Source organism: Triplophysa dalaica, chromosome 14 (assembly GCF_015846415.1).
Source record: "Triplophysa dalaica isolate WHDGS20190420 chromosome 14, ASM1584641v1, whole genome shotgun sequence".
Classification (NCBI taxonomy): Eukaryota; Metazoa; Chordata; class Actinopteri; order Cypriniformes; family Nemacheilidae; genus Triplophysa; species Triplophysa dalaica.
In genome coordinates, this window is record NC_079555.1 from 703328 (window position 1) to 728721 (window position 25394).

The 25394-nt window shown below is 40.6% G+C and overlaps 4 protein-coding genes across 7 annotated transcripts; 2 read left to right on the forward strand and 2 right to left on the reverse strand.

The window, feature by feature from the left end:
• The first annotated feature begins 47 nt into the window (after positions 1-47).
• pkma (pyruvate kinase M1/2a) lies at positions 48-11312 on the forward strand. Of its 3 annotated transcripts, none has more exons than XM_056765482.1 (11): positions 48-187; positions 4190-4368; positions 4585-4676; positions 5735-5866; positions 6480-6666; positions 6795-7065; positions 7400-7550; positions 7774-7926; positions 9046-9212; positions 10133-10314; positions 10469-11312. In XM_056765482.1, exons 2-11 carry the CDS (start codon positions 4212-4214, stop codon positions 10573-10575), a joined length of 1599 nt encoding a protein of 532 aa, XP_056621460.1. In that variant the 5' UTR covers positions 48-187; positions 4190-4211; the 3' UTR covers positions 10576-11312. The 3 variants fall into 3 exon arrangements, with proteins under 3 accessions (XP_056621460.1, XP_056621461.1, XP_056621462.1); XM_056765483.1 differs by lacking the exon at positions 9046-9212 and adding an exon at positions 9566-9732; XM_056765484.1 differs by lacking the exon at positions 48-187 and adding an exon at positions 1376-1398.
• A 523-nt stretch (positions 11313-11835) lies between these two features.
• On the reverse strand, positions 11836-16152 carry dhdh.2 (dihydrodiol dehydrogenase, tandem duplicate 2). Its single transcript, XM_056766138.1, has 7 exons — positions 15941-16152; positions 15308-15419; positions 14576-14739; positions 14203-14455; positions 13989-14113; positions 13491-13641; positions 11836-12055 (listed from the first exon to the last, which is right to left on the reverse strand). The coding sequence occupies exons 1-7, from the start codon at positions 16028-16030 to the stop codon at positions 11946-11948; spliced, it is 1005 nt and encodes a 334-aa protein (XP_056622116.1). The 5' UTR covers positions 16031-16152; the 3' UTR covers positions 11836-11945.
• A 1479-nt stretch (positions 16153-17631) lies between these two features.
• Positions 17632-21036, forward strand: ugt5f1 (UDP glucuronosyltransferase 5 family, polypeptide F1). 2 transcript variants are annotated; one of them, XM_056766133.1, is made up of 2 exons: positions 17632-17761; positions 18709-21036. In XM_056766133.1, exon 2 carries the CDS (start codon positions 18737-18739, stop codon positions 20312-20314), a length of 1578 nt encoding a protein of 525 aa, XP_056622111.1. In that variant the 5' UTR covers positions 17632-17761; positions 18709-18736; the 3' UTR covers positions 20315-21036. The 2 variants fall into 2 exon arrangements, with proteins under 2 accessions (XP_056622111.1, XP_056622114.1); XM_056766136.1 differs by having other exon boundaries at positions 17667-17761; positions 18713-21036.
• A 155-nt stretch (positions 21037-21191) lies between these two features.
• On the reverse strand, positions 21192-24152 carry LOC130435472 (calcium homeostasis modulator protein 4). Its single transcript, XM_056766140.1, has 2 exons — positions 23511-24152; positions 21192-22903 (listed from the first exon to the last, which is right to left on the reverse strand). The coding sequence occupies exons 1-2, from the start codon at positions 23976-23978 to the stop codon at positions 22772-22774; spliced, it is 600 nt and encodes a 199-aa protein (XP_056622118.1). The 5' UTR covers positions 23979-24152; the 3' UTR covers positions 21192-22771.
• Positions 24153-25394: the final 1242 nt, after the last annotated feature.

Below are 25394 nucleotides of genomic sequence, written 5' to 3' on the forward strand. Positions count from 1 at the left end.
CAGTTGTACTTCGCCCTCGAATACTGCAAAAATAAAACCTTTACAGTGACATTATTAAGGTTCGACGTAATCAGTATCACTCCGCGCCCGCAGGCTCTGCATGAAAGTAGTTCCGGCAGACTCGACGGATCACCTTGAGCTCGCGTTCCAGGGCGCATCATTCCCGGCCGACCGTCGACCAGCGCAGGTGAGTCCTCTCACAGCAGTGCTGCACAATATCTAACATCGTCATACTTGTATGTGTTATGTTTGTCAGTTGCTCTTAACATTTTTAGATCAATTTAGATGATCGTTTCGTTAAAGCAGGTCGAATGTTTTCAGTCAGCGTGTGGTTTCCGTTTTTAAACTGTTTTTTAACTTCGACATTGAAAGTGACGTCTCTGCTTAAACCGTTATTTGACGCGTCATCCACCGCTGTTATAGCGACTACATTTCTCACGACGTCATCTTTTCTGTCTTCACATTTCGACAGTTAAATCAGTAACGGGGGGTTCAGTTGGACTGTTGAATGGATTTGAGTGCGATTTCCTCCTCGCGCAGTAGTTCGGATGCGTTGGAGACGTGACGCAGAGGCGAAACGTGACCCGCATCGCGTCCGCCACATACCCCCTCATGTTCCCGCGATGACTGGACCAGAACCAGTTCTGCGAAGTCACAACACGAGACCCTCGACCTTCACATCTCTCATCCGAGGCCCACTCGCGTGTTTTCAGTCGACACCCGTTTTCTGCGTTATTAGTCATTATACTGAGCACTGAAGGACAGAAACGCGTCCTGTGAAGTGATGGAGGCGCAGAGTTGATGAAAAAATTGTAATTATGATTATAAAAAGCGTGTTTATGAGGCAGGATCACAATGTTTTTGTGGTGAATCACACACTTCCACTAGTTCACCGTCAGATGTGTTGCGGTGGAGTTTAAAAAAAATCTATACAGATGAAGAGAACACGAGGAGTGTGTCCTTTCTACAGCTCGAGATTCTGGGATGGTCTTCATCCCCCTGACACTGCAGAGGACCAATGTGTTTGGAGAATGATGATGGGGATGGTTGTCCCCCATAAAGTATGTCTAATGTGAAGCCATATACAGAGAATAAATGAAGTTTATTATAAACAGTGTGGAAGTTGTGTAGATGTTTCTGCATTTACTTTATCCACTGCCACACCGTCTGAAAGGAAGGTTTTTGCACTTAATGTCCGTCACTTGTAATTTGTAAATGCTCTCTGCAACATCCTGTCAAGTTACATAAGAATTTCAAAAGACGATAAAGTAAAAGAACAAAGGGTGCAACGATAAATCTTATTAAGAACTAATTGTCATTCCTTATGTTTTGTTTTTAGCAAAAATGTTATTGAGAATTGCAACGCGCACCTGTCTACGAATGCAGTGACTCAAGATGGTAATTTCTAATAAAAGCATGTTGAATAATCATCAAATGTGCATGATTTGCTGCGTGTAAACCGCAGTAAGATGCAGTGCTGCTGATGCTGAGCTGCCACCTGTCTGCATTCACATTCCAAACCGCATGACTGTGAGATCCGCTGTCACGTGTCATGTGTGTCTGGTGCCCCGGGAGTGCAATGAAATCCCGTGTGTATTTTTGTACAGTGTTGTAATGTGAGCACACTAAAGCAAAACCAGTATGTGTGTTGTGACTCATGAGGGTCTGCAGCGTTCGGAGCGGTCTGCTTGTACAGCCCAGGGCTCATGCGTGTGCCCTGCGTGTTTTTTCCTCTCTCGAGAGAAGAGGATTTAGTGCTCAAACCTCTCCGCAGATCAATGCGTACGTCTCCAGCTGCAGTGCTCGGGTTAGAGAGCGTCTTTCGGACACTCTGAGGCTCCTCGGACGGGCTCTCTACGTCTCTGTGAGGGCCTACCGGTACGTTCAGGACTGGGCCCAAACACGCATTCCGCGTTACTGCAGCTGTTGATGTTGTTTGTTTGTGGTTATTCCGATCCCTGTAATTGTTGGCTGTCTTTTGTAGGGATTGTTGTGGATTAATAGACAAGCTCTGCTGTCAGACGTAAAAAGTAGCTTGACGGCGCTGAGCCTGCATGACTGTGGAGTTGTAGATTTAGTTTGAAAACTGGGAATCCTGACAGAATTGTAACTGTTTGTGAATAAATGAGTCGTTTATAAAGCGCTTTATTGTGTATAGCTGTACACCCAAAGCTCTAATCATATAAGGGTGGACTCTCCCCACCCACCTCATTCATTTATTTTAACGGTTTAATTCTTTCCTGTAGCTCAGTGGTTGGAGTATGGCGCTAGCAACGCCAAGGTCATGGCTTTGATCCCAGGGATTGCACATACTCTGATACAAATGTAAAAGTAAGGGATAATCACGTGTGCGTTAAGGATTTTAATGCATGATGTGGAGGTTAAGAACCATCCGACGTGAAATGCATTAAAATCCTCTCAACGCATGGCTTGCTGTGGATTATCCCGGTTATACCATGGCCATTTGCAAAGTTAAAGCTTTTATTGATGTTTCAAATGTAATCAAACTGACTAAAGCTACCTATGCGTAGTGTGTATTCTTCAAACGGACCATTGTATAATGCAATGTAAGAGTCGCTTTGGATGAAAGCATTTGCCAAATGCATAAATGTAAAATGTTGTGCACATTTCCTGTAAACGAAGTTTAATATTTATGGTCATGAGTAATAATGGTGGTGATGTTAGTCGAACACTAATTTTAAAATGTTAATTCTGTTTAGATTGAGAAATGATTGGTTAATGTAAACTGCTTATTCAGAAGAATTAAATCAACTTGTTGTCGCATTAATTCTTTGCAGCAGGCTCAGTGTTTTGATAACTGAGATTGTTGAAATATTTGTCATTCATAGGTAACCCAGTTTGTAAAAACAGGACATTCACTCGTTGACCTTCTGTGCCCGTGTAAGCAGCAGATGCTTTGACTGTTTGTTAAACCCCATAGTATGAAATCCATCAATACTTGCTGCCATGGCAACAGGACTACTTGCTTTACTCTGTGAAAGTGTATTTGTATTTTTCTTCCCAGAAAGTATCCCAGTCGGCTGCATGTTGCGGTTTTATTAGGTTATAAAGTTACACAATTTCCTGTAGTAACAGGAAGTGGTTTCACTTTTAGTGTCTCACAGCACGAGGGCTTGTGCATTTTCCACTGTGCCCGTCTTAGTCATCATCATCATCATCATCACATGACAACGAGTGGAGGAGTGTGTGTGAGCCTCCTCACGTACCACAGACAGACCTCACAATCAGACCAGAATGAAGTGGTAGCCAATTGAACACAGTGAATCCTCACGACCTCATACCTGCTGTGACCTTACATGTGGATTCACTTATTATATTTGGAACTCCATTATATTAAATCACCATGTTTGAGCAAAGATGTGAATTAATACATGTTTTGTTGTGATTTGTAGAGTGTGTGTGTCACTTTCAATGACAGGCTGAACGTCACACGTGCAGTTGTCTTTACCTGCCCTTGAGGGTGTGTGAGGTGGATTATCTCTCTCTTTAATCGTCCTGTGTTAACATCCACCTTAAGACACAGAATCCAGGACACACAAAGTACAGTGTCTGAGGTTCTGTTCATGGTCGAGGAAAACCACAATGTCAAGGCGCGTGACGTCGTCATCATAATTCCACACTCATATGATGTGTTTGGAGAAGGTTTGTGGGTCTACTGCGATTGCTGCGTGTTGTATCAGCACAGATGACTTTCAGAGTTTTTTTATGGTGCTGTAAAAGTAATCGGGTTGTGATGTGTCATCTTTGCTCACGGTCCACTCTCTACATGTATGAACTGCTGTATTTCAGTATTGGCACCACACGTTGTCACTTTGCTGTTCTGACTGACTGTTAAAGTCAACACATGGAATGTTCTGGAAATCAGGTGCATAAGAAAAGTAAACGGATCGGTTCTGTGGTTTAATATGTTGCGAAACTTAGACAGTAAACGTTTCTTTTGTGCCACACCCCTCTTCCTTCTGTACACACACACACGGTGAGAGAGAGAGAGAGAGTCGAGGTTTGACCTTTACAGACAAGATTCTGTTTCTGATTTGTTTAATAGCTGTCGGATCTCTTGTGAAGTAGATATTTATTATCTGGACAGGAGGAGGAGTGTCTGTGAAGTTTTGATTGATGATTTATTTCCTGTGTCTGTCATCTCATTGGTCCGTCTGTTTCTCTGCAGGATAAAACCCATCTCATCCACGATGCCCCACACTAAAGCTCAAGACATGGGCTCTGCCTTCATCCAGACGCAGCAGCTCAACGCGGCCACGGCCGACACTTTCCTGGAGCACTTGTGTCTGTTAGACATCGACTCTGAGCCCACCATCGCCCGCAACACTGGGATCATTTGTACCATCGGTCAGTAGATACTCGAACTCAGAGCAAACTTGTAAATGGATGGAGAGTCCTTAACGTTCACTGGTCTGTCTTTTCAATCAGCGCTATGGTCACATGCATTGTTTTCAGCTGTTTACAGACTCCAGAACTGGGACACGTTTAAATTATCATCACATTTCTGATGACATCTGTCAGAAAACAGACACATCATATGCATATTGTGATTGTTTCACACAGGACCAGTCTCTCGCTCTGTGGACATGCTGAAGGAGATGATCAAGTCCGGCATGAACGTCGCCCGCATGAACTTCTCTCATGGGTCACACGAGGTAAATGCTTCATTATTCACCTTCGCTCTGAGATCATGTTTCACTTTGAATTCTTGTTCAGGTTTAGTTACACAGTTGATGTCTCCGTCCATATTAATCTCAAATTGAAAATGTATTTGTGACGTTAAACAGGTCACATTTGTAAGCTTGAAAAAACAGTAAATGCTTTCAGCCAGGGTCAAAGGTCACTGAGAGAGAGTGTGTGTTTTACCTTATCTTCAGTGAGTGCTGTCATTATAAATGGTTGGTCTGTTTCTGCTCCATATAATGATTAGTTTGTCAGGAGAATGGATGACAGAACCAGCCTCCAAATAATCGTTCAGAATCATTGTGAAACATGAATGGTGTGAAAATATTGTGAGACAAGTTAGTTTACCCTTCTGCTGCCGTGTTGTTGCGACAGTAATCCTGCTCCGTACAAGAGGAAGGCTCATATGTCTCATTGTACATGTTACCCAACCCTGATGCATCTCGGCTCACCTGCTGGCCGACGGGTTAAACAAACTCATAATATAAACGTTTCTCACTCTTCATCAAACAAACACTCGAGGTCGAACACTTACAGCTGTTGAATTGAAACATAATGACATGAAATCAGTAGCGTCACAGCTCAAAGGTGCCGTTTTACAGTCCGCTCATGAAATATACTACACTAACCCATGGACTGTTATATCACAGAAGTATGTGTGTCAACACGTGTGTGCGTGAGAGAACGTAACCCAGTTCTGATCGTCTAGACAATGGCCTGGACCTCGTTTAAGTGCATGTGTGAGCAGGTTCAAAGTCACGGTTAGAATGATGTAACCACTGTTGCCACGTTATTATCGAGCTATTGTGTGACCACTATATCTGTGGAATTTTGCACTGTGTTTGCATTGATACATGTAATATTTGAACTCTTAATACCAAACTAACAGTAAATAAATGATTCAAATGAAGAGTATGCTCAACACGGCTCAAATTCTCATTTATCTGTTGTTTTAGTTTGCTATTAGCTGTTCTTTTTTCTAACTGTCTCTCGCTCGCTCGCGCGCTCTCTCTCTCTCTCTCTCTCTCAGTATCATGGAGAAACCATTAGGAATGTACGTGAGGCCTGTGACAGCTTTAAGCCTGGCAGCATTCAGTACAGACCGGTGGCCATCGCCCTGGATACCAAAGGACCTGAGATCAGGACCGGTCTCATCAAAGGGGTTAGTTCAATTGTTGCAATCTCATTCAAGATGTTTAAAAGGTGTCCAGCTGCTGTGAGATGCAAGATTTGTATGGATTTTTTATTGTACTGATTTGTGAGTAGAGTTTTTCTGTAAAAAGTATTTTAATAGTTTTTGGATTTTCCTGCAGTAGTTCTTGACTCACAGAACAGATATTTTGGTATTAACTTATGTTAAAGTCCCAGTGAAATATTAAATTGCAATTCTTATTTTTTTCATGAAATATTTCAGCATTTATTATTAATGGTTGATCAATGTGGTTCGTTCTCTTTGTAAAATTTGTTTGCTCATAATCTTTAGTTAAAATCGGAAAATGCACTTCCTGTAATGACTATCCATCTTAAATGACGTAATGTATGTGAAACGGATTGGGCAGAGCATCCGTTAACTCCTCTCCTTCAACTGTCAGTCTGCTGCCAGTTTCATTGCAAAATGCATTTATACATCCAATCAAATACAAAAGCCACGCCCACTATTTTTCTATTTCGAAATGACATTTTACTTGGAAATGTGTCAAAATACGGAAAAATAAAACCAGTTGCACCTTCCAGTTCACAGGGACTTAAATATGTGTCTGTCTGTCCTGATTCAGAGCGGCACGGCAGAGGTGGAACTGAAGAAGGGAAATAAGATCAGAGTGACCCTTGATGATTCCTTCATGGATAACTGTGATGAGGAGAACCTCTGGCTGGACTATAAGAACATCCCTAATGTGGTTGAAATTGGCAGTAAGGTCTACATCGATGATGGTCTCATCTCGCTCCAGGTCCTGGAGATCGGTGAGGGATCACTAAAGCTTAAGTTTGAGTCCATGCTCGTCGCTTTTTGATGAGAACATAGTCAAAATGACCGATTGAATGGCTTCAAAAGATGCTCCGAGAATCAATGATGTCTGTGTCTCTCTCAGGTTCTGACCATCTTGTGTGTGAGATTGAGAATGGAGGAACTCTGGGTAGTAAGAAGGGTGTGAATCTCCCCGGGGCTGCTGTCGACCTGCCGGCTGTGTCAGACAAAGACATCAAGGACCTGCTGTTTGGTGTGGAGATGGGAGTGGACATGGTCTTCGCCTCATTCATCCGCAAAGCGGCTGATGTTCACGAGGTCCGTAAGGTGCTGGGAGAGAAGGGCAAGAACATCAAGATCATCAGTAAACTGGAGAACCATGAGGGCGTGCGCAGGTGAGGTCATCACTAGTGTACTTTGTAGGGGTGGGTAAAAAAATCGATTCACATTTAAATGGCGATTCAGTCCTCTAGCGATTCTTAGCGATTTACAGATTTTTGATTTTCTAGTTAATATAACAATTGTTGATGTTATCGGAACAGAAAAGGAAGATTTTTTTTTTGCGAGAGGGGTCTGGCACCCATACATCGAATTGAGGAAGAATCATTATTAAAAATCGTGAATGGCTTTTTAATCGAATCGTGACCAAGAATGCATATCCAAAAGATTCCCAACCCTAGTACTTTGTTCTCCTGAGTTTTTTCTTGACTCTTGTCTCTACTTCACCAGGTTTGATGAGATCATGGAGGCTAGTGATGGCATCATGGTCGCCCGCGGTGACCTGGGGATCGAAATTCCCACAGAGAAAGTGTTCCTGGCTCAAAAGATGATGATCGGGCGCTGCAACAGAGCAGGAAAGCCAATCATCTGTGCCACACAGGTCAGCTGAACTGAAATAACACTCTGCAACATAGAAATACTCATCTGGTTCTAGAGAAAATGTGGATGGTTATTGTGTTTTTTTAAATGTTTTGTAACATTTAAACTGTTTCATTGTGATCATGTGCATGAAAAAGTGTCAGTTAAGATCAAGGACAAAGATACTGTTGTCTTCCAGAACAATCTTGTCACCTGTCTCTCTCTCTCTCTTTCTGTGTGTGTAGATGTTGGAAAGCATGATCAAGAAGCCCCGCCCCACACGTGCAGAGGGCAGTGACGTGGCCAACGCCGTTTTGGACGGTGCTGACTGCATCATGCTCAGTGGAGAAACAGCGAAGGGAGATTATCCTGTGGAGGCAGTGAGAACCCAGCACATGGTGAGAGCGCCCCCTACTGTCAATCCTGTTAGACACACACACACACACCTCACTTATATAATCCTGTTCATGTACTGTATACTCGGCATACTAACTGTTGAAGTTCTGACTGCATGCTTCAGTTCTGAAGTGCTCTTCTAAGCATGTGTTTTTCTTTATTTGCCTGTCTCCATGCATTGTGTCAGGGTCAGTCAAAGGAAACAGCGGTCTGCTAAAGCTCACGAGACACGTCAATGTCTGCTCAATTTCTGATCAGTTCTTATTGCTGATATTAGTGTGTTGTGCTTTTGGCTGACAGTTGGCATGTCTGAGAGTTCTTTTCCAAATGCTCTGACATCACAGACGTTGCAGTTCTCTCACCAGCCGTTTCTCTTCGTCAACTGTGTACGCTGCTTTCAGATATTTTAGCATTTTAGCTCGCAGCAGCATGTTTAAGGTTCCTCTGACTTCTGTGTTTTTTACCTGCGTGAACCTCCAGCCTTGTTTCTCTTCCTCCTTCACATTTCTTCCGTTCATTTCATCCTTTGCTTTTGTGAGTGCATGACGTGTTCATTCAGCTCTAATGACATCACACTCAGATTAGAGCTGGGCAGTATGATGGTTGTATGAGATTCTCCTGGAGCGGGTCTGCAGGACTGGCGAGGATGATTGTGATATCAGTCAAAGTGTTGTGTTGATATGTTTAGTGTTTAGCTGTTTTACACTTCAAGACTGTTCAAGGTCTTTTGTTTTACGTTACATAATGTGAAGAATCTATTTTTGGGCTAATCCCAGATAGATTATTCACTGATTTCAGCCCGGCTCTAAACTGACTTTCACCTTCAATCTTACACGTATGAACACGTATGAATCTTTCATGTACATTTAGAATGTTAATTATAGTGAAGGTTTGTTTGGGTGTTTGCATCTAATATCATTTAATAGAACAACTGGATGTGTTTTTATCCTTAATATTGTTTTCTTTACACTAACCTTTTTCTAACTGCATTCATGTCATCCCTCTTTCCCTCATCTCTTCTGTATCTCTATTCCTATACTCCTTTTTCTCTCTCCCTCTCGCTCTCGCTCTCCCTCCCCCTCTTTCTCTCTGTTGGTTGTATTGTGTGCTGGTCACATCAGATTGCTCGTGAAGCAGAGGCGGCCATGTTCCACCGGCAGGTGTTTGAGGAGCTGCGGCGCTGTACGCCCCCCTCTACCGACCCCGCCGAGGCCATCGCCATCGGTGCCGTGGAGGCCTCCTTTAAATGCATGGCCTCTGCGTTAATAGTCCTGACTGGGTCTGGAAGGTAGGCAGGTGGAATGGAGATGATGTGGAATACCAAACGTCAGGGACCAGGGAGAGTAGGGACAGAAGACTTGACCAGAGAGAGAGAGAGAGAGAGAGACACATGGCACACGGCTTGTTTATAAGTGTCCGCCTGTGAAATGTAAATCAGTATGATAGATTTGGGTAATGTTGAAATGCTGATTTCTCACCAGATGTTTAAAAACAGTGGACGAGTACAGGGCAGGACTGGTGGACACATTCTAGTCCATGTGTCGTTCTATTTCTCTCTCACTCTGTGTCTGGGTGTGTATGGTTGTTGGAGTGATTGTGTATAACCCCTCCCTCCCTCCCTTCACCGGCCGGCGCTGTCAGATTGCCCGTGAAGCTGAAGCAGCCACGTTCCACAGACAGCTGTTTGAGGAGCTGAGACGCTCCACCCTCATGACCAGGGACCCGTCAGACGCTGTTGCTGTGGGTGCCGTCGAGGCTTCCTTCAAATGCTGCGCCAGCGCCATTATCGTGCTCACCAAAACCGGCAGGTAAGAGGTGGAACACAGCTGTCACAGGTAAGAGAGGAGGGGTTCCTGCTGAAAGTATTCTTGACCGTGACTAGAATAATCATCATTATAAGATCATGATGTTAGTTTGGTCCCCTGAATGACTGTCGAGCGTGTTTGTGTGTGAGAAGAGCTAGCAGTATAGACTACAATCTTCCTCATGTGTTCAGTATTAGTCGAGATGACTGGCGTGTGACTTCTATTTACTATTTCTTGATCACGTTAATAGAAATCACATGATGGTCAGCTCGGAAACTAATGCAGTACAAATGATTAGACGTCTGTCAGACAGTACATGGCGTATATTCCGAATCATCTGTAGAAATGTTCTGCATATCAGCTTGTTCCCATTCACACACTTCTGTTCTGTCTGCTGACTCAGGTCTGCTCATCTGATCTCACGGTACCGGCCCCGCGCACCAATCATAGCTGTGACCCGTAATGGGCAGACCGCCCGTCAGGCTCACCTGTACCGCGGCATCTTCCCCGTACTCTACAATGAACAGTCCAATGACGTCTGGGCCGAGGACGTGGACCTGCGGGTTAACTTCGCAATGGATGTCGGTAAGAGAGAGTCGATGTCAGGAACGGCTACATTAGCTATGGCATGAATGATGAATTTAGACCACACGTGCAGATTTTTTTGTTGATTGAATGGAATCTTGTATATTCAAGTGTTGAAGTTCTGTCAGGTTGACTCTGCTCCTGTGTTTCTCAGGCAAGGCTCGCGGATTCTTCAAGCCTGGGGATGTGGTCATCGTTCTGACCGGCTGGCGTCCGGGTTCCGGTTACACCAACACCATGCGTGTTGTTCCAGTGCAGTAAACATCACACTTCTTCGCTGTTCCTCCTCACTTCATTCCTCCCGTCACTCGAGCAGGCCCACCGGACCACCATCTCAAATAGCAGATGAGCGACCAGTGGAGCATCATCACTTCAATTCTATGTGCTTATTTCTTATTTATCTACAGGTGTGTTACTAACATGCACTGAATGTCACTTTTTAGGTTTGATGGAGAAGAGGAGAGCGCTGTGACCACACTGTGCTGACTGATTTATCCACAGATCAGATGCTCTTTAGAGATGACTCCTCATGTGTAACTCAAGTTTGTGTGCTGTTACTCTGCCTGCGTTTTGTTTTGCACTGTGTTCTCACACCCAAACCATGTTACATCTGTTTAGTTTTACTGTGAGCTGTGTCAGAGAAACCAATGCTATAAACGATATACATATATATATTTTTGGCTAACCTTAGAGAAATGATGACACCCACACGTTTCATTGTGTTGAAGAGGAACAGGAGAATAGTTTATCAGATCAGTGTAGGAAATAAGAATTGAGGTGAATGTTGATGCTGCAGTAACGGTCACATTCCTCCATCATGTTGCTCCAGTATGCTCGTGTGTTGAATGCGTGTTTATTTTGTGTTATGTGTGTGTTAAGTCTTCCTGCTTTGTGTCGCTAGGGATCAAGATGTTATTATAAATCTAAAAATAACTGTAGTATCATTCTGAAATGTTGTGCTATTCATGACTGAATTAATAAAGGAGACAAGCACTTAACCTGACTATACTTTTTTCATTTCACGTTACAACAAAAACATGAACACACTTAAATTTAACTTTAACAAAGTTTTAAATTTGTATATGATCTTCATCATACCTTTTTGTATTTTTCTTCTATTAAATATCTGCGCCATACATTAAGAGTTTCACTTTCTTAGTGAGATTCTTGTTAATCTGTGGTTTAAGAGGAGATTTCACACATGGCTGTCCCAGTAAGCTCTTAAAATAAAAGATCATTTATTTACATGACTATTAACCGCTAAATGGTTAGGAATGTGAATAAGAATGTTGTGGATATACGACAGCAACAGTGTGATGTATAGTTTAGGTGTTTACTTGGTACTTTGCCAAATGACTCCTTCGGAGTATGTTGTCTAGAAATGTGCCAATAGATCAGAATTAAAATCACATGAAAAAAAGAGAAAAACTCAGATTTATCCCAAAGTGGTGCATTTATTTGACACTGTTGTAAACACCGTTATGATCTTATAAATCTAAAGATGCAACTTCAACTCAATAATTCACATGATGTAGATATTTATTAACATTTTAAAGCGAACACCTGAATGTTGTGTTGAACACTGTAAATTGTAACCAGCTTTCAGGATGCGTGTGAGCTACAGCTGAAGCTCATTGGTTGTCTTGACTGTAGACCACGCCCACCTGCCTCCGGGCCTCATCCATGATCTCGGCCAGCAGTGCTGAGTCTGCGTGAGACATGCGTGAGCTCTCCTTCAAACCTACAACACATTCATTAAACAGAGATTGCAGGATTAAATCATCTTAATCCCAGCACGACGGTGAATCTCATGAAAATCATCAATATGACAGTAAAATATAAAATAAGAATTTTGAGCCAGCTGCTGTTACTGCATATTATTGAATTTTTAAGAAGATTTGTAGAAAAACATTCCAGTTTTTGTTACTAAATGTATCCTTGTTTAATGAACAATTATGTCCAGATCGAATGTAAAGAGAATAGGATTGTAGTAATTTTTAATGTAAAATTGACTTACTGTTACATATGTAATGCATTAATCAAAACAGACCTAATACATTCGAAATTGTATTTACATCCTTTCGTTATTTCTGTAAGATTCACTCTTGTACTGTTACACCAAAGTGACATCTCATGGTTGCTATTAAAACTGCAGATGAAGTTTTAGAAACGAGACACAATATACATATTACAACTTGTGGACCAAGGCAGAGAAAAAGAGACGAAAAAACAAGAAAGAGAAATGCTGCGTACCATTTCGCATACTATCCGTTCTAAATCTAAAAAAGAATATGAATGTTCCAAATCGTAGTATGTTGAAAAGAGTATTCCAAAGATTCCCGGATTTATATAGTGCTCACAGTGCGCATTATTCCAAGGCAGAGGTGCAGAGTTTTCTTTCAGAGTTTTTTCATCCATTAAACCAAAATAACAGATTGAAAACTCTCATATTACTTTCTGCCATACTGACCTTGATTTTTATTTTAAAACCATATTAAATACAAAAGACACAGAATAAGAAACATGAAAAAACTAAAGACGTTTTGAAGCTTTTCAAATTTTTGTAATTGAATGCCCTTTTTTATTTTTGTATTTGTTTGTAATTTTTTATTTATTCTTTCACATTTTGTATTATTATTTAATTGGTATATTTTTATTCATCTTTCTCTTGTTTTATATATTTCTTTGTTTGTATTGTATTATTACCTAAAAAAAAGAAGTAAAGGTGTTTTCAGTGGAGGATGATACTGATTTAATGTTTATATTTGATTTTATTATTATAAAGGCCCGTTTTCATATTCATAAGAAAAGATAACCAACTTTGAGCATTTTAAAAATGAAGTTAAAGCTTATTTGGAAACAATATGAATAAGTAAAAATTTAAAGCAAGTACAACTATAAAGCTATTTAATAAATGCAAGCTTTTTATGTAAAAGGGCTTTCAGTTTAACTTTTTTTTTTGGTGACCCCTGACATGTATAGGTTTATGTACTCTTATTTGTATAATACTGTTCAAATTGTTCTTCATTAATAAAAAAAGGGCTTTGTTACACACTAAAATTAATATACTTTTCCATAACAAAAACAGAACATAGTTTCAGTGCATAGTTTAAGTGGGCAGAGCAAAATAAAAAAAGAGAAAAAAAAACATTAAAATTTCACATTAAAAAAATCACCTTTCAGTAAACACTGTCGGACCTCCTCGGCCTCATAGCGCATGCCTGTACTGTTGAGGAAGTTCAGAGGCAGAGCGGGGTCAGGAACAGGATACTGAGTCTCCACACCGTTGACCATCAGAGACGTCGGACACCACATATGAGCGGGAATCTGATTCAAAACAACAACACAATCCATTACAACATGTCATGTTTACACTCATAAACCCCAAATGTTTACATTCACACACTTGACTGTATGCTGTACAGCATGAATTTCACTTTAACAGCTGTGTAAGTCACACACAAATTAAATTATAGTGAAGTACCTTAAATATTTACATTACAGACGTTCAGACTTCTAAAAGAGGAGTTCATTAGAGTAAAAACCCATCTTAGATTTCTCAACCTCAGACGTGTCAGGGGTGCTTTGGTCTATAGCTTTGGGCACTAATGGAAGGATTCAATAAACACACACGCGGTAGACAAAACAGCCCACAATACAAAGACATGCGTCACCTTGACGGTGCCTTTAGTACCGGCGATGACGGCCTCGTTCTGAAGCTCCACAGCCATCGTGCAGATGCAAACGGCCATTCTGTTTCCAGAGAACTTCAGTGTGACAATCATTCCTTCATCTACACCTGAAATGTATCACAACAAACAAACACCTCTCTTGACCTCTGATCTCCTGACGTGGTGTTGGTGTGGGAGTGTCCAGTGAGTTCAGTACCTGTATCCAGACACACTCCAGTAGCTTGGACACACTGAGGTTTTTCTCCGTTGTAAACCATCAACACAAACTGAAGGCAGTAGATGCCGATGTCCAGCAGAGCGCCTCCGCCCAGATCTTTCTGCACAGCGCGAGGTGTCTGCATGATGGGAACGCCAAAGTCCACCCGCACCATCTTCACCTCCCCGACCTCGCTCTGAGACAGCAGCCGACTGATCTCCAGTGACGCCGGAAAGAATCGAGTCCAAACGGCCTGCACAAGAACAAATAATACACATGTTGAAGTGAAGAGCCTCATCTGGAGAGCAGAAGACCTCACGACATCTGCACACAATCTGAGACTCTATATGACGTCTGTTCAACATCTGCTCACCTCCATGAGGAAGACGTTGTTCCGCTTGGCTGTGGCGATCAGCTCCTGAACTTCCCTCAGGTTCATGGCCAGAGGTTTCTCACACAGGACGTTCTTCCCCGCGTTCATGAATAAAACACCCAGACGCAGATGATGAGGGTGAATGGCGCCCACGTACACCACATCTGTGAAGAAGAGCACCATTACATCATCAGCCCCGTCACATGACACGTGTCAGTATGCTTCCGTTACAATCAATATGATATCTCTTTACATTATTTCATCACAAACCTGACGGTACATTATGCAAATCTATAGAGCCTCGTCATTATTTCTGATGGACTTTTTTTTAATGTCACAATAAGTTCACCATAGACAAAAATATTCAAAACCTAAAAGGCATCGATACAAGATTCATACTGAAAAAACTACAAAATTTGGAAACTAATTCTAAAGGTATAGTACGGAGAAATCAACCAAAAATAACGAATAAATAAATAGACCATTAATAAGACAAACTGTCCAATAGGACACTTGTGTTGCAAATATGAAGAATGTGAAATTACATTTTGAGAAAACTTTTTCTCAGGATTTTAAAACAGGGCACTACAGTGTCAGGGCACTAGCCAAACATTTATTTAAAAATAAAACAATTTCACAGTGACTAAAGAATCAATAAAAACGTTTTAGAGATGGAGAAAAGATTGAAGACAGAATTGACTTATGCTGTTCTGGGATCAGTTCACATCTCACCGATCTCTTGATCTTTAGCCAGTTCTTCATAGCTGCCGTGCACGCGCGAGATGTCATGCGTCCGCGCGAACTCCTGCGCGCGCTTCAGGTCACGCGCGGCCACAGCAACCACCTGTCGTTTGTTGAATAAAATGATTTGAATGCCAAAACCATCATTATGTTTATTTCGATATGTACTATTTCCAACTGACCAAAATAAAGAAATTGTGTCTGTGTTCCTTTAAAGGAGATTTTTTTTCCCCGGTGCATTACTGGTGTGAAGAGATCACGTGCTTTCTAAAACTTCCTGATGTTTACATGTTTAAATGAATCATGCACATTTCTGTAGAATCCATCAGGTTTTTTACATATTTAAAGCACTGAATGTCTGTCAGTGGGTTAAAATCACTATTCAGAGTGTTATAACAGCGCGCGCATGTTTGATCGAAGTACAAAGGTCACCATGTGAATATATAAGATGTATAATATAATCCTTATAATATACGTTTCATACTTAGATCAAAGAACTAGTTGAAATGTGAACTGAACATGATCTACTTTCATACTTTGCAGAATAATGTCAAACTTGAATTTTTCCGAGTAAGTTTTCTCTTTTAAGTTGTTCTTAGTGAAGGGATGTTTATAGATGTTTACCTGATGATGTTCAGGTGAGAGGGTCTTCAGAGCCACTGTAAAGTCATGACTGATCTTTCCTGCACTGCAGATTCCCCATCTGATTGACATGATGGCGTCTGTCACTCACAGAAGATCCGCCACTTGAATAAGAAAATAATACGGTATTGAAGTGCGCATGCGCAGTGGAGGGAGGGAGCTGTATACCTTCTAGCAAAAACCGTAGATCCCTCTGGAATTTGCGGTGCACGTCAAACCCGCCCACATCGAAGTGTGACGTCAGACACCACGCCCATGTCAAATACGTCCTCATCACTGTTCCGCCCCTGAAACCTTAAATGTGCGCAAGTGCAAAATTGGCGCTACTGGAAATCTGAATAAAATGTAATATTTCGTTTTACTATTATATGATTTTATGTTTGTATCAGATGTCTAGGCTAAGTTTAATTAAATCTAGGCCACCCTTATTTGGTAAAGCATGTCTAAATTGTGGAGTCTAAATCATCAAAACAGAACACTTTAAATTAGGCTTATTGTTAATAAAACGTTTATACCTCACCTCAATCCTTCATGTAATGAGATAAATTCCTATTTATTAGAATGATCGATCAACGATGTTCTAAATGTTCTGTGAACAATTACATATGGGTATTTTAATAGTCACACGTTAACATATTTTCATTCATTTATATAACTGGTTTCATAATGAGGTGTTTTTTACTAAAGGCATATTTCGGAACGGAAAACACGTTTTGTATAATTATTAGTTTTCATTATAATTTGTGATTTTAAATTTATTTTTTCTGTGTTTTATCTTTACAAACATATCGTCATACATAATACTGAAATGCATCCCCTGTACTATTTTCAATAAAAATGTTTATAACAAAAAACACGTTTTGTCGTGTTTACAATTTACGTGACGTATAAAACGGTCACATGACCATTCGCGGCATGTTTTGACAGAACATTCGTAAAGAATGTAAGGAATTGACATTAAGACATATCTTATATGATGCTCAAATGAAGGAAAACAAGTGAGTGCAGTAGGGAGATTTATTAGGAACAGTGAGGTCATATGAATATAAGGAAATAGAGACATTTCTCTTCACTCTTTCATCACAGTAGGGGGCACTATGAACTAAAGTTTGTTTGCAACCTGCCAGAAAGAGTACAAAGAAGCAGTACGACCAGAATGACTTACAGCCAGAAGAATCAAAATACACTTTAATATAACAAAACGAAAGGAAATATCTGGAGGAAAAGTTAAAAGAAATGAGGATCAGAGAAATTACACTTAAAAAAAATTAATAATGGGCGTGGAAAAAATATGGAGTATATAAAACATTGATGAAATATTTAAGAAAGGTACATCTGTTTGATAGGATTGAGAAACCAATTTACTTTGTTATATATATATATATATATATATATATATATATCTTCTGCTAGTTTAGTAATTCTATTCCATTAAGGAACCACACTCCAGCTCAGTAGGTGGCGGGAATGCGCCTTTCTGTTATATGCCAACCGCCATTAAAAGCCAAAAGAAGAAGAAGAAAATACACTTTAATCACAAAACATCATTTAATGGAAACGCAGTCATTCCGCGATATTGTTTAAAAAGACATTTAGAAAACATCGCTTAAATCTGTAATGGAAATCTGGCTATTAACGATAACGTCTTTGACATGGGCGTGGCTTCTGACGTCACACTTGGATGTGGTTGGGTTGATGTACTTGAGAAGCGTCTGACTGCACAATGTTATGACGTAATCATGAGCGCGCAACAACAACACAGCGGCGCGTTCCACGAGCTCAACTGTGTTTTCTGTTTATCAGGTAAATTATTTTCTTTTGTCGTGTTTACATGAATAACATACTTTACAAGTATAAGAGGGTAAACAAATTTACTTTGTGTTTGTCGGAATTCTTGAAACATTTAACGTAAATACGCTGCCATGTTGTTTGCGGTGCAACATTTGATTCGATTCGTGTTTTATCATTGATGTCGCGTGTTATTCAAATGTTCAGCACAGTACACACATGTACATCGCATGAAGAATGTTTTATGTGCACTGTTTTGAAAAGATGAACACTTGACAAACAGAGCAGACACGTGCTTCCGCATGAGCTCTGCTGTGACGTGCTTGACAGCCTCCATGAGACAACAAATAAACAAACACAAATCACAAACATTTCTCATGTTAAAAGTTTCTGCAAAAATACAATTATTCCCACATTGAGCTTGCTACACAACAGAGGAAAGTGTTTAGTTTTCAATGTGCAAGGTTTGTTGTGATGTCTACATTAAAACAAGACAAGCAGAGTTATTATGGTTTTGATTTTTAGTTTTAGTTTGTTGTACTAACATTCAAAATTAGTTTTAGCAATTTTGGTGTACTGTATGGTTTTGTCATTTTATAATAAATGTTTTATGTGGATAGCTATATAATATTCATTTATATTTTTTACTTAATTTTTTGTTTATTATTATAACTATATTGCTTTCAAAATTTCAGTTTATTTTTGAGGCAACAACAATTTTTAGGTCAATATTTGGTTTGATTTCAATGAACAGAAACGTTTCCAAAGTTTTGATTTTAGTAAACTGAAATAACTTTGAAGACAAGATATTTTTTTTTGGTTTTTTAATTAAACGTGTTTCCTTTACAGACGTGAGTTGTGTGTCAGGTTCAAGTGAACATGTTTGCTCAGGATTGATGTTGTCTTGAATGAGTGAGTGAGTCTACGCGCATGATAAATAAACCTCTATTTCTTTATTTCAGAAAGGTCTTCTCCACGTCTCGTATAAGGATGGATTTTCTGTTTGGTGTCTTGAACGTGGTTCTAACGCTGACCCTCCCGGTGCATTGTGGGAAAATCCTGGTGTTTCCTCATGAAGGGAGTCACTGGATTAACATGAATGTTTTGCTTCAGGAGCTTCATGCCAGAGGTCATCACATCACAGTGTTACGAGCGCTCGACAGCTGGTACATCGCTGAAGATTCCCCTCACTACGTCTCCATAACCCTTCCTGTTTTACTGGGCGGCGACGATGAATTCTACAGCATGTTCATCTCTAAACAACTCCAGATTAGAAGACAGGGACACTCGGCGTGGACCAGATTCAAACTGGACATGACTCTGAAGGACAAGTTTTCCGAAATGCACGAGAAGATCTGCGAAATGGTGATTTACATCATCGAGAAAGATCCTGCGCTGATCGACCGGCTCAAGAAGACCGGATACGACGTGATGTTGACCGATCCGGCAAACGGAGGAGGCGTCGTGCTCGCTCACTATCTTCATCTCCCTCTGGTGTTGAACGGGCGCTGGACGGTTCACGGAGAGGCACATTTTGGAATGGCTCCATCTCCGCTGTCTTATGTCCCCTTCCCTCTGTCTCAGCTGACGGATCGCATGACCTTCATTCAGAGAACGTATAACCTGCTCTTCTACACCATGCGTCTTTATCTTTACAAGCGTATCGTGGGCCCTCATTACACAGCTCTGTGCGCACGCTATTTTCCCCCTCATTTGGAATATTTTGAGTTATTTCAAGCGGCTGACATTTGGCTGATGAGGGTGGATTTTGTGTTTGAGTATCCGCGCCCGACCATGCCGAACTTCATTTACGTTGGCGGTTTCCAGTGCAAGCCTGCCAAACGCCTACCGGCGGATCTGGAGGATTTCATCCAGACGTCTGGAGATCACGGAGTCATCATCATGTCTTTGGGAACCCTGGTCGGGCAGCTGCCGCTCGACATCGCCGAAGAGATCGCGGCCGCTTTCGCTGAACTTCCACAGAAAGTGATTTTGAGATACACGGGAGCGCGGCCGTCCGCTCTGGCCAACAACACTTTACTGGTGAAGTGGTTTCCACAGAACGACCTCCTGGGCCATCCCAAGACTCGACTGTTCGTGTCCCATGGAGGCACTAATGGTATTTTTGAAGCCATTTACCATGGTGTTCCAATCGTGGGCTTACCGCTTGTGTTCGATCAAGATGACAATCTTGCTAAAATGAGATCTAGAGGAGTGGCCAAGGTCGTGGACATCGCCGCCATAGACAAACGTTCATTTAAAGAGGCTTTACATGAGGTTCTTCATGATCCGTCGTACGGGAGACGCATGCAGAAACTCTCCCGTCTCCATAGAGACACGCCATTAAAACCACTGGAGAGCGCCATCTTCTGGACTGAGTTTGTCATGAGACACAAAGGTGCTGCTCACCTGCGCACCGAGGCTTATAAAATGCCCTGGTATTCATATTATTGTGTAGATGTTGTGGGCTTTCTCATGTGTGTTGTGTTTTTGACAGTGTTTGTGGTGTTTAACATCATCAGGTGTATATGCTGCAGGTGTTTCAAGAGAAAAAAGAAACAGGATTGAGTCTAGTGTTTTGCCAGATTGGGTGGGCGATTTCTAGCCCAAAGGCTCAATAAAACATGCCCACTCCAACAAAATCCAGCCCAAATTTTAACTGCCTAATAATGTGATAGAAATGTATTGCGATGTCAATCAACGATGATAATGACCATTTTATCGCCTTAAAACCAACTATGACATGATGAAAAAATATATTTAAACCAGGAAATGGGTCAAACGGATCGAACAGCAAACAGCATGCCGATCACTTCAATTTAGAAAATCTGGTCCTTTATCGCAACCCCGTCACTCACGAGCCATCACATGATCTCAACTTTCGATTGACTGAGAGGTGAGGTCTCCCTATCCCACACCTGATTGTTTAAACACAACCAATACGGGTGGTGTTAAGGAATAATGTGTTCATGACGGCACTACACATTATTTTCGAATGTTTTGAAATAACTTGACTAATCAAAAGCAAAGAAAAGGCGAGCTGCTTTGGCGGGTTTTAATTGCATAAGCAGCCCAAATTTTGTCCACCCGCCCATGCATTTTCCAATCTGGCAACACTGATTGAGTCTGAAACATCACATTGTGTTACAGTGCATCTGATATGTTTTTATTTTATTTAACATGGTAAAAAATACTGTAGAGTTCTTCCATATTTGCTGTGGTAAACTAGTAGTAAAATTCCTAGAAACTGTTGTAACTTTACTGTCGTAAATAAAGTTCACTTAACTTTACTGTGGTGTAGTAGTACATACTATAATTTGTGACAGTATATTACAATTCACTACGGTTTATCAATTTACTTTAATATTACAAAAAAGTATGTTACTATAATGTACTACAGTATCTGTAGAATTGACCACAGTTCACCATGGCAACACTTAAGTATTTGTTCACGTGGCTTGGTTTTACTTAAAGGGATACTTCACCCGGAAATAAAATTCTGTCATCGTTTACTCGCCCAAGGGCAGTTTCAAACATGTATCAATTTTATTGTTCTGTTGAATCTTCGCAATTTTCTAGTCTCGCTTAGACTGGAGGTTTGGAATTTATCGGCTCTTTAAGGCCCACCCAAGAGGCCAAATGACTGACAGGTTAAGCAGCCAATCCAAGTGGACCGTTAAAGAAAGCAACACGTCTCTCGGAAATACTGTGAAATTCAATCAGATGTGAACCAATCAGATGACATCTTTGAACATGCTGAAGTGTTTCCAGAAAAGTGTCCCTAATGCATCAGACGTCTAAGGGCTGAGACTAGCAATTTTCAGTTCTGGGACAAATTCCACTACCATAGTAGGAAAAAAGCTTAATTGTTGTTCTGTTGAAACCAAAATGAGATATTTTGAAGAATGGAAGACAGAAACAGTTCTGGGCACCTTTGACTACCATTTAATTTATCCTACTATGGTACTCAACGATGTCCTGGAACTGAAATTTGCGAACATTCTTTTGAATATCTTTCTCTGTGTCAATGAGAAAAAAAGAAATGCAAACAGGTTAGAAACAACTTGAGGGTGAGTAAACAATGACAAAATTTTCATTTTTGGGCGAACTGTCCCTTTAAAGTTGAGCACTGTAATGTTTTGGTGAATAACGATCTTTGAATTATAAATGAATATTCTTTTATGAAATGTTTAAGATGTTTTATTTTAAAGCAAATGTCTACACCAGCTTATCGGTTGGAATTACAACATAAACAGGAAGTCCCGCCCCCACACACTGATGCCATTGGTTGGGCCGGTGATTCAGTGTCAGGTCAGAGAACCACAGTGTTCATTATTAGTCTTGTTTTAAATAATTTGTGTCATATTATTAACATCAATCCTAAAGCACCAATCTAAAAACCCTTGGATAGTAAAAAAATAAAATAATATTCAGAGATAAAAAATCAAAAGCCAGTTTAATGTTAAAACACAATCAATGTTGAATCCTCTAGACTGGTCCTCAGTTCAAATTCACTCTTGGTTTTCCCATATTTGTCATTATTGTTGATGTGTTTACATTCTGTGACAAACACAGTGAACGTGTCCATCAATGCAGTTACAGTAAAAGTCTTCATAGCAAAGCAGAAAAGTGAAGCTTTACTGAAACGTGTTATTCTGTACAAAACGTCTGTTATTTAAACATGTAAGTGAGTTAATTGTCAAATTGTAATTCCTTTGACTTTGTTAACTGTGTCTGCTCTTTTTGTACACATCGTGTAAAGGGTTCACCGGCTCGTGTGGCCATTACTTGAGTTCAACATTTGGTTACAAGGTTAGTAAGTGATTCTGTAACACTTTACTCATTTGTTAATGTGTTGTGCCAGATGTTTTAACATTTCCACTGACTTCCATTACAAGTCCCTTTGCTTTCATATAGCGAGAGATGAGTTGGAACAGCATGTCAGTAGATGTGGTCAGTAGATGTGGTCATGTGATGTGGTCAGTAGATGTGGTCATGTGATGTGAACGCAGAAGGCCGCTGGTGTCAGCTGGCACTGTACAGACTCATCTCCGCCACATTGACTTCTGGAGTTTCCAGCTCTTGCTGACAGCTCTCGCGGATGACATACACCACCAGTCCAAAACAGATGAATATCAGCAGCACTATCCCGATCACCTGTTAACAAGACACACCTGCATCAATGACCAGAGAGAGAACCGGGACCATACTGCGTAACATCGCATTCAATTCGTCCGGAATGACGCAACTGTGTCAATAATCATAATAACTTTATTTTATAAAGCGCATCTCACTTTACATAAAACAAGTTAACGATAATACAAAACACACAAAATAACAGGTTATATGCATATAAATAGATACAAAAAGTAAATAAACATAAATGTCTGAGACCAGAGAAACTGATTCTGTGTAATTGATATTTTCATGACAAAGTATGAGCACGATTTAAGTAGAAAATTTGAATACGTTTGAAAATGTCTTAATGTTTGGTGTTTCCAAAACCCGAGGATCTGTGTTATCCGGCGAAGACGTCCAAATGAACTCTTTTCTCGATAAATGTACCCAAATCCTCTGCTATTTAAAACCTTCGTACATTTCATGGACCATATCAACAATTTTATTGTCATTTGTGTCTGTTTTGATTACTTCTGGGCAATTTTAGGATAAAAGCACGAGACTGAGTTGATACATTGATGACGTTCTCCTCTGGTGTGCTGGTGCGTAAAAGCGCACGAGCGCGCATCATGTCACCGGCGCTCACCTGAGACTCCACGAACAGCCGCTGTGAGCGCAGCATGAGGTCTCGAGGAGAAACGCTCTCCTGGTCTTGCGTGGGCTCGCACCACTTCTGCGGCGCGGCTTTATCCACGATCACGTACCTCCCGTGCCAGTCCGTCATCGCGCAGGCCAAGTACTGACCGTCCAAAAAGAGCAGAATCAACCAGACCACCGCGGGCACGACGCTGGACAGAGACACGGACCTCCTGCGCGAGACCTCGCACCTGCAGCCCTGGACGATCATCATAATCGCGAGGGCCATGACCGCGGGGATGATGAAGAACGCGGACGAGAAGAGTCCGTTCCACATCGGATCACACGGACACTCGAACTCCAGCTCGACCAACTTCTCCAGACCCATCAGGATGAAGCCGAAGGCCACGTTGGACACGAGTGGACTGTCGCTCAACTCATTCTTCAGTCGCGTGAGCCATTGTTGTGTACTGCCCATAATCACATAAACACCTGTGAGTCACGCGGAGCTCGAGAAATTCCTCCGATGGTGTGCAGATGTGCGCTGATGCGCGTGGAATTCGTCGCCGCGCCCCTTGTCCACTTAACGTTCCCATTGGTTTTGAGGGAAGATGGGTGTGTCGTCCGTGACCTCGCTGCAGCAGGTGATTGGCTCGCAGCTGGATGCAGGTGTGGCTTTGATTTAAATGTTTCTTTCATTCACGCGCTGGAATAACGTGGAGGGAAAACTGGCTACAGTTACCTCAGGACACATGATGAAGTGTGCTTTTAATAATCATAATATAATTATGCTGATTATTATTATGGAATAGAAAAAGAAATACACTTTGGTCGAGAAAAGGCCGCCATTTTTACATTTACGTTACATTCCAATATTTCTTAATAACGTTTATCTGTAGTGAATTGTGAATTTCTCAATTTATTTATTCATGGATCTTTTTATTCACTTATACTTAAGTCGTTTCTTTATATTTTCTAATCTTCTTTAATTAATTTCATAGAGTCGTTCATATGCACACAATGAAGTGAGAAACACGCACCTCTGATTTGCACTTTTATGATTTTAATCTTTATGATTTTAAATGATAAAAATTATAACTACGTTTTAGTTTTATCCAGCAGAGTTCGAAAAGAAAGTCAGAATATCTTATTAATGAAAATATAGCTTTGTTTTAAATGTTAAAAATGCACTACTCTTTTACATATTTAATACATAATCTCCGATCTTTGGACCTCATATGTAAATGTTATAATGTGTAAATGTTTATAGATCCACTCATAACTTTAAACAGGTTGTTAGTACTGGAAAATAATAAAAAGTGTGTTTTTGATATTTTATTTATAAACATCACACTTTGTTTAATGTTCCTCTAGAATAGTGCCAGGAGAATAAGAACAATAATACAAACACTCTTTAAAAATAATTGATCTGTTAGCTGTAATATACATTTGTGACGTGATGCTGTAACTCTTGTTTTGTCCATCAGATGGCGCTCAGTGAATGTAAGTGGGTGCAGGAGATTCATCTTATTTCATCTATTTGCCTCTTACTCTGGTTGCACTATTCTGCCACATTCTGAATATCACTTAAATACTATGAATTAAGATGTGTGTCATTATTAAATTGTTAGTACGGCATCAAAAATTGAGAATTATATACAATTTAACAGTTTAAAACTATTGTGTATATGCAGTATTAAAGCAACCGTGCATAAAGATCTCATTTCTGTCTTTTAATGAACCGTCTTATACAGTTCAAACAAAATGTCTTTACTTCACGTAATTTTAAGGCATGTTTTTAAGTTTGTATTTTTATTGGCTCATATTATCACTCTTATTAGAGCACGAGGGTTAAAGAACAGATGACTCCAAAAACCGCTCAATTAAAATTTGT

Coding starts and splice junctions, on each gene's coding strand:
- pkma (XM_056765482.1), top strand. CDS start 4,212: ATGCCCCACACTAAAGCTCAAGACATGGGCTCTGCCTTCATCCAGACG. Junction 7,927..9,045: donor CAGTGAGAACCCAGCACATG/GTGAGAGCGCCC, acceptor TGGTCACATCAG/ATTGCTCGTGAAGCAGAGGC. Junction 9,213..10,132: donor GTCCTGACTGGGTCTGGAAG/GTAGGCAGGTGG, acceptor CTGCTGACTCAG/GTCTGCTCATCTGATCTCAC.
- dhdh.2 (XM_056766138.1), bottom strand. CDS start 16,030: ATGTCAATCAGATGGGGAATCTGCAGTGCAGGAAAGATCAGTCATGAC. Junction 14,114..14,202: donor TGGAGTGTGTCTGGATACAG/GTACTGAACTCA, acceptor GATACATTTCAG/GTGTAGATGAAGGAATGATT. Junction 13,642..13,988: donor GTACTAAAGGCACCGTCAAG/GTGACGCATGTC, acceptor GTTTTGAATCAG/ATTCCCGCTCATATGTGGTG.
- ugt5f1 (XM_056766133.1), top strand. CDS start 18,737: ATGGATTTTCTGTTTGGTGTCTTGAACGTGGTTCTAACGCTGACCCTC.
- LOC130435472 (XM_056766140.1), bottom strand. CDS start 23,978: ATGGGCAGTACACAACAATGGCTCACGCGACTGAAGAATGAGTTGAGC. Junction 22,904..23,510: donor GGCTGTTCGTGGAGTCTCAG/GTGAGCGCCGGT, acceptor TCTTGTTAACAG/GTGATCGGGATAGTGCTGCT.